The sequence below is a fragment of the Phoca vitulina genome, unplaced genomic scaffold (assembly GCF_004348235.1).
Source record: "Phoca vitulina isolate PV1807 unplaced genomic scaffold, GSC_HSeal_1.0 scaffold25, whole genome shotgun sequence".
Lineage (NCBI taxonomy): Eukaryota > Metazoa > Chordata > Mammalia > Carnivora > Phocidae > Phoca > Phoca vitulina.
This window is the reverse complement of record NW_022589728.1, coordinates 41,068,608-41,076,845: the sequence shown is the minus strand read 5'-3', so window position 1 is coordinate 41,076,845 and position 8,238 is coordinate 41,068,608. Positions and strand designations below refer to the sequence as shown.

At 45.4% G+C, this 8,238-nt stretch overlaps 1 protein-coding gene across 1 annotated transcript; it reads right to left on the bottom strand.

The window, feature by feature from the left end:
• Positions 1-7,310: 7,310 nt before the first annotated feature.
• LOC116643273 (ATP synthase subunit ATP5MPL, mitochondrial-like) lies at positions 7,311-7,690 on the bottom strand. Its single transcript, XM_032422033.1, is given in 3 exon segments — positions 7,311-7,360; positions 7,574-7,654; positions 7,657-7,690. Coding segments are annotated over 3 exon segments (165 nt in total).
• Between the last annotated feature and the right edge of the window lie 548 nt (positions 7,691-8,238).

Genomic DNA, 8,238 nt, shown 5'->3' with positions numbered 1-8,238 from the left:
AGGCGAAACCCCGTGGCCCCTCCCCCGCTCCGGGCCGGAGCCCAGGCACACGCTGCTCTGAACCCCGGGACGCTGCCCACCTTCTGGAGACAGCCAGACGCCCGGGGAGCACACTCAGCCACCAAGCTTCGCCCAAAGACGCAGATGCAGCGCGCTACGCAGCCGCAGGCCCCCTCGAGGAAATCTAGGCACAATAGACCCTACTTCCTTGTCTCTTAACTACTCCCTTCATTGCTATGTCTTGTTCGGTCCTGGCTGCTAATTGGAGACTAGAACCTTCTCCATGGCTGGGCCCACTTTCTTTCGTTTGCCCTGGGCTCTAAAGAAAACGTATACACTAATGTTTTCCTAAATCAGGCCAAAGCAAATTTTTTCCTCACTTCCCCGCTCTGAGCCCACGCCCCCTACTCATACCTTTGCCTTTGTACTTAGGTGTCGATTTGGCCAACCTGCCGAGCAATCTCCCTCCTCTAGCTAAGCTAGCTCTGCACAGAGGCTTAGGCGCCCACCATTACCACCCGGCCTCCAGGTCGGGGCCTTTTGACACGTGAGAGAAAAGCGCCAGAGGTGACGTTGCCTCGAGTTTTTTTATTTCAAACTTAATCTACTCTTGGAAACCGAAATCCGTCTGAAGCATTACTAGTTGGGCCCCAGGTATCCACCCTTTATATTCATGGTGTGAAATCAGGCAAGCATACACGCACCGCAGTAACCCACTCCGGGTACAAATCTGAGAACCTGTCAGGATGCGTGCCTGGTGAGGCTGAAGATCGCGCGTCCTCCACCGGGAGGAAGCGCGGACAAAGTTGGGGGGCTGCTGAGGATTCCAGTGGCAGGAGGGGGGGTGGAGTTTGAGGAGCCCAGGGCTGAGCCGCCGCGCTTCCTGGCAGGTCCGTACGGGCGGAGGCGCTGCCGCGGTGGCCCAAGTAGCAGCTCGCGTCCGGGGAGAGCGGGCGGAGGCTGGGCTCCGCCGGGGCCAGGCAGCGCTTCAAGGTACCACGAGGGTGCTCGGTACCGTCCTCGTCCGCAGCTCGAGTTCCAGCGACGCGTGCTTTCCGCGCCTGGACTTCAGGATGCGGGGTGGAAACGGGGCCCCCGCAGTCTTTCGCTGGCGTGCGGCGGCCGCCTCGCCCCCCACCCCCGGTCCCGGTGCAGAGCTCCCCCGGCCCGCGGGCGACGCGGGGGCAGGGACTGGGTGCGGAGCGAGGCAGGGAGGGACCTGGAAAAACCACCCAGATTGCATTGCAGTGGGCGAGGCCGCCCGGAGGAGCCGGTTCCCCTGAGCCGCCGCCCCGCGGGCGTTCGCGGTGCGTGGTTCCCAGGTGCTTGGCCCTGTCTGGCGGGGACGCGGGACTCGGTGCGTGCTGGCCCACGCCCGGCGGACCCGAGTGCGTGCGACCACCTTGAGGAGGGTCAACGCCGGGCGGCCGACAGTGGCCGAGACAGTGGTTACGACCGCTCAGGAAGTCCTGCCCCGCCGGTCGTCTGGGGCCTCTGGTATTCGGATTAATCATTTGTGTAGCGCGTTTGGATAAACCGAGAACTTTATTATCGGCGCCTTTGTCAGGGATTCCGCGGCGCTATCCATATTAGAATCGAATCCCAGAGCTGCTCCTTTTCAGAGATTTGTCTTCTTCCTGTTAAAGGAAGTCCGATCCCTGGGTTCTCCTGTTTTTAATTTAAATTCGAATTTGTACAACTAGATTACAAGGACAGGGATTTTGTTTTGTTTTTCCTCTAATGTATTCCGAGGGTTGGAACAGAGCCGGATGTACACTAGGCACTCAACAAATATTTGTTGAAAGATTTTAATGAGTAACACCCACCCATTTTCGCAGCTCTTGTTTCCTAGCGAGGGCATAGTTCATCACTGAGGAGAAATTCTGAAAATGGGAGTCTACAGGTAATTTAAGTCTCAAGTGTTTAAAAAGAGTAGGTGCTAATTCTTGGACGGACAAACCTACTTTTGTTAAATAAGTTAAACTCTTGTAAAATGCAGGAATGCCGAGAAAAAAGAAATCTATGCAACACTGCAGTTCTGAATACAAAAATGTCTATCCCACCATCTAGAATAATTCTAATATACTAAGAATAATCAGTAGGAGGTGGCTGGGAGGGACCTTGAAGGGTGGATCACTCTACCGGTGGTCTTCACTCAAGACCACACTTAAAACTCCCAAAACAAATGAGAATCTGTTTTTGTGGTGTGTGTGTGTGTGTATTTAGCAGCAGAGACCCAATTGTGAGACAGGCTACACAATATCTTGCCTGTATTCATGAAAATATTAAAGTTATGAAGGACAAAGACTGAAGAACTGTTCTATATGAAAGGACTTTATGAGACATGACCACTAAATGCAGCATGGATCATGGACCCGGAACCTTCTTTCCCCGCCCCACTTTAATGGACATTATTGAGGGGCGCCCGGGTGGCTCAGTAGGTTAAACCTCTGCCTTTGGCTCAGGTCATGATCGCAGAGCCCCGGGATGGAGCCTATAATCGGACTCCCTGCTCAGTGGGGAGTCTGCTTCTCCCTCTGTCCCTCACGTCCCTCGTGCTCTGTCTCTCTCAAATAAATAAATAAAATGTTAAAAAAAAAAATAATGGATATAATTGAGATAATAGGAAAATTTTGAGTAGGGTCTGTAGATTAAATAATAGTATTGTATCAGTGTTAATTTCCTGATTTTTATATTACTGTGGTTTGGCAGGAGAATATCCTTTGTGTTAGGAAATACCCACTATTGGGGCGCCTGGGTGGCTCAGTTGTTAAGCGTCTGCCTTCAGCGCAGGTCATGATCCCAGGGTCCTGGGATCGAGCCTGACATCGGTCTCCCTGCTTGGCAGGAAGCCTGCTTCTCCCTCGCTCTCCCCCTGCTTGTGTTCCCTCTCTCGCTGTGTCTCTCTCTGTCAAATAAATAAATAAAATCTTAAAAAAAAAAAAGGAAATACCCACTATTTAGGGATAAAGGGAATAATGTATATAATTTTACTCTCAAACGATTCCAGATGTATATATATATAGGAGAGAGAAAATGATAAACCAAATGTGGCAAAATGTTAACATTGGTGAATCTGAGTGAAGGAATTTTTTATTCTATTCTTTGCAACTTTTAAAAACTTTTTAAAAAAATTTTAGAGGACGTTTTTGCTACCACCACCATTTGGTGTTTAACAAGGCTCTGTCTGATGACTTTCTATGCTAACCTAATCCTTCTTCCTATAGAATGAATCCATTTTCTTTGTCTTTTCCTTGGTGAAAGAAGAAGGAAATAAAGGTCATCACATTTTTTTGTATAACAATACTCTTAAATCCTTTAAGGTTGTTCTTAAATAACTTTCCTAGACTAAATTACTACAAGCTTTTGAAGCTTTCATTGTGAATCTTTTCTACTTTTAATTATCTTCATTACACTCCTTGGACCCTTTTCTTTTTATCACTTTTAGAGAGCAGCTCTTGAACTGGACAAAATTCAAATGTCTCTACCATGGTCAGTGACCATTGACACAGTGGTATCTCTATGTCATTCTCTTTTTTTTTAAGATATTTATTTGTTTGTTTGTTTGTTTTAGAGAGAGATCGTGCACAAGTGGGGAGAGAAGCAGAGGGAGAGGGAGAGAGAATCTGAAGCAGACTCCGTGCCAAGTGTGGAGCCCAAAGTGGGGCTTGATCTCACAACGAAACCAAGATTCAGACGCCTAACCAACCGAGCACCCAGGCACTGCTCTATGTCATTTTCTTTTTTCTTTTTTTTTAAAGATTTTATTTATTTATTTGAGACAGAGAGAATGAGAGAGAGAGAGCACATGAGAGGGGGGAGGGTCAGAGGGAGAAGCAGGCTCCTTGCTGAGCAGGGAGCCCGATGCGGGACTCGATCCAGGGATTCCAGGATCATGACCTGAGCCGAAGGCAGTCGCTTAACCAACTGAGCCACCCAGGCGCCCTATGTCATTTTCTTATAACTTGTAATGCAGTTCCGCATTTTTTTTGTCACAGTATGTGCCTTTATTTTTTTAATTTTATCTTATTATGTTATGTTAATTACCATACATTACATCATTAGTTTTTGATGTAGTGTTCCATGATTCATTGTTTGTGTATAGCACCCAGTGCTCCATTCAATACGTGCCCTCTTTAATACCCATCACTGGGCTAACCCATCCCCCCACCCCTCTCCCGTCTAGAACCCTCAGTTTGTTTCTCAGAGTCCATAGTCTCTCATGGTTCATCTCCCCCTCCCATTTCTCCCTAAAGACTATAGTGGTAGCAATACATTTGCTGGCTCCGGTTTTGTTTGAGATCTCTAGATCTTTCTTGGAGTTCTCAATTGCACATACCTAGCTATTCTCTTGTACCTGTAAGGAAACAGTCTTCAGGGGACGCCTGGGTGGCTCAGTTGACTAAGCGTCTGCCTTTGGCTCAGGTCATGATCCCAAGGTCCTGGGATCAAGCCCCATGTCAAGCTCCCTGCTCAGTGGGGAGCCTGCTTCTCCCTCTGCCTGCTGCCCGCCGCCCGCTTGTGCTCTCTCTCTTTGACAAATAATAAATAAAATCTTAAAAAAAAAAAATTTTTTTTTTTTTAAAGGGCCTTCAAAAGTAAATCAAAGTATGGATCTTTGAACTCTCTGAATAGACACCATGAGCAAAGCTCACCCTCCTGAGTTGAAAAAATTTATGGACAAGAAATTGTCATTGAGATTAAATGGTGGCAGACATGTCCAGGGAATATTGTGGGGGTTCAATCCCTTTATAAATCTTGTGATAGATTAATGTGTGGAGATGGCAACTCATGGGAAACAAGAATATTGGAATGGTGGTAATACAAAGAAATGATATCGTATTAGAAGCCTTGGAACAAGTATAAACGAAGGGTGTGTTCACCGGAAGAAATCAACTGCTGCCGCATGTCCCCTCTCCATAGCATCTGTTTTCCTACAAAATAAAAATCGGGTCATGTACATTTTTATATTGAACTTTTTCGTTAAATCAACTTTTGTAATAATAAAGAAAAGTGAATCGAATGTTCTTGAAGTAGAGTAGTGATGGTGGTGAATATACTAAAAACCACTGAATTGTATACTTGAAAAGGGTGAATGTGAATTATATCTCAGTTTTTTAAAAAGCAAATCAATGTAGGGGCGCCTGGGTGGCTCAGTCGTTAAGCATCTGCCTTCGGCTCAGGTCATGATCCCAGGGTCCTGGGATCGAGCCCCGCATCGGGCTCCCTGCTTGGTGGGAAGCCTGCTTCTCCCTCTCCCACTCCCCCTGCTTGTGTTCCCTCTCTCGCTATGTCTCTCTCTGTCAAATAAATAAATAAAATCTTAAAAAAAAAAAGGCAAATCAATGTAAAAGCCTGTGTTCTGAGGCTACCACAAGCCACTGATATTTCTTAGTTATTTGTTTTAGATGCAGTTGTCAAAGAGATCACATTTTATACTCCCTGGACAAATCCAACCTCTCTGAGGTAAGGGGAAGTGATGGTCAGGATAACTAAATACATTATAATTTTCTGTGGATTACTCTGTGCATCACATATTTAAACAAATTACTGGTCTGAACCTTTATTATAGCAATTATTATGGATGGTCTGTATGGAAAAAGTATGGGTTTATTAATTGGCCCTGCCATTTTCTCCCTCATGGCCTTGAATGTGTCCCTTAGCTTCACAAGGATTCAGTTTTTCACCTGTAAAAATGGGGATGATGACAATGTATATGTCATAGGTTTTCAGGGGCGAAGAAATGTATAAAGAAGTATCTTCCTTAAAGAAAACAAACCTGAGAACTAGTAAGTTTACTATTCAAGAGCAATCTCCAGGTGGAGAGGGGGGGTCTCTTCAGACAACCACAAAGGCCTTAACCCTCTGACCTTTGTTAGCTTAGACTAAAGACACCATCAAGGCAGGCTGAAACATTTAAACAAGACTTTACTGACTGTCATGTCATAGGGAGATACACAAAAATTACATATAGGGAAATGCTCCATGAATCTGTACAAAATGCACCTTCTCCTTGGGAACCACAGATGTACTTCACTTGGCATACAGGGAAATGATTCCACTCAGAGAATTCCTCCCTCCTTATTCCTGGCCTCATGCCCTTTGCCCAGGGGTACATCCCTGCCTCTCCCAAAATCCAGTTAAGGAAGCATGGCAGCAAACCTTATCTTTTAAGTCAAGGTGGGTTGACAGGAGTGGGTGTTTAAAGTTTTTATTTTTTGGTAATCTCTACACCCAACATGGGGCTTGAACTTAAAACCCTGAGATTCAAGAGTCACACATCCACCAACTGAGCCAGCCAGGCACCCCTCCGCATTGTCCTTTTTTGTCTCATTCAGACTCCCATTGGAAAAAATTATGTCAGAATTTTGAAGCCACTGCCTTGATCCCTTCCGAAAATTATCAACAAATTGATTTTCCTAAGACTCACTTGTGTTTTTAACGACTGAGCCACCCAGGCACGCCTTTTATTTTTTTAAGACTCACTTGTGTTTTTATTTTTATTTTTATTTTTTTTAAAGATTTATTTATTTATTTATTTGACAGAGAGAGACACAGTGAGAGAGGGAACACAAGCAGGGGGAGTAGGAGAGGGAGAAGCAGGCTTCCCCGCGGAGCAGGGAGCCCGATGCGGGGCTTGATCCCAGGACCCTGGGATCACGACCTGAGCCGAAGGCAGACGCTTAACGACTGAGCCACCCAGGTGCCCCAAGACTCACTTGTGTTTTTAAAATTAATATATATTGGGGTGCATGGGTCGCTCCATCGGTTGGGCCACTGACTCAGGATTTCAGCTTAGGTCATGATCTCATGGGTCATGGGATTGGGCTCTGCTCTCAGCGGGGAGTCTGCCTGAGATTCTCTCCCTCTGCTGCTCTCCTCGCTCATGCTCTGTGCACGCTCTCTCAAATAAATAAATCTTTAAAAAACGAAAATTAAAAAATAAAAGTAGTACAAGCGTGTCATCTTATAAGTCTAATCATGCTACATGGTTTATAATAAAAAAAACTGCAGTTACCTGTCTCTCCCCTGAATTCTGACTCCTGCTTCCCAGAGGCACCTACCCACTTTCAGCTATTTTCTGTTCTTGTAACCTCCTCATTTTCTGCTAACATGCATTTACTAATATTGCCTACCTCAGTCTTTTTTCTTCTGTGACAGTGCATCTCACAGGTACATGTATTCATGCCACAAAGGAAACAACACTTCTACAAGGCTACAGCGATGTTCCATGTTCCCATCCAACAGAGCTTGCTGAAATTTACAGCCAGACTGACATTCCATCTGATGTGTACTCCAAATAAAGCTGGTTAAGGATGACCATGCGCAGGTGCAGGACTCGAAGCTTTCAAAGCTTTACCTTTTTTTTTTTTTTAAAGATTTTATTTATTTATTTGACAGAGAGAGACACAGCGAGAGAGGGAACACAAGCGGGGGGAGTAGGAGAGGGAGAAGCAGGCTTCCCGCTGAGCAGGGACCCAATGCGGGGCTCGATCCCAGGGCCCTGGGATCATGACCTGAGCCGAAGACAGACGCTTAACGACTGAGCCACCCAGGCACCCCAAAACTTTACCTTTTTTATCAGCACTCCTGATTTTATAAACCATGAAGCCCATCAACTCCATTCCTACCCAAATCTCCTGCTAAACTTGGTGGGGATCCAAACATTTTTAATAAGGCTTTGAAGCATCTCAGCGCAGCACCACCAGCTAAGGCTGCCCCAACTCGCACAGCCAATGACTCAGAAAGGTCCAAGCCCACTTCAATCTTGTTCCTTTTTTCAAATTGAATTGGAAGGATGGAATAAATTATATATTCTTTAGTTGAAATCTCAAATCCATCTATGATGCTTCCCAGAGCCCTCAGTGATTACCACTATAGACTATGTACTTAAAATCCTGCCCTGTATTACTTATTTCAAGTAGGCAAAAGCTTTCTTAAAATTCTAGACTCTCAATTAATGGCCACTTTATGGCCACTGCTTTTATTAAACTCTTCTCTTTATGTGTACTTTATTTTTTTTTTAAGTTTATTTCTTGCAGTAATCTCTATACCCAACGTGGGACTCAAACTTATGACCCCAAGATCAAGAATCACATGATCTTCCAATGGAGCCAGTCAGTCACCCCTATATGAACTTTAACAACCAGTAGTACTTGCTCATGCTTAGAACTTGGGAAAGAGGTTTGGTGAGGGTATCCATCAATTATGCTGACCTTAGAGGAAGAATAACATTTC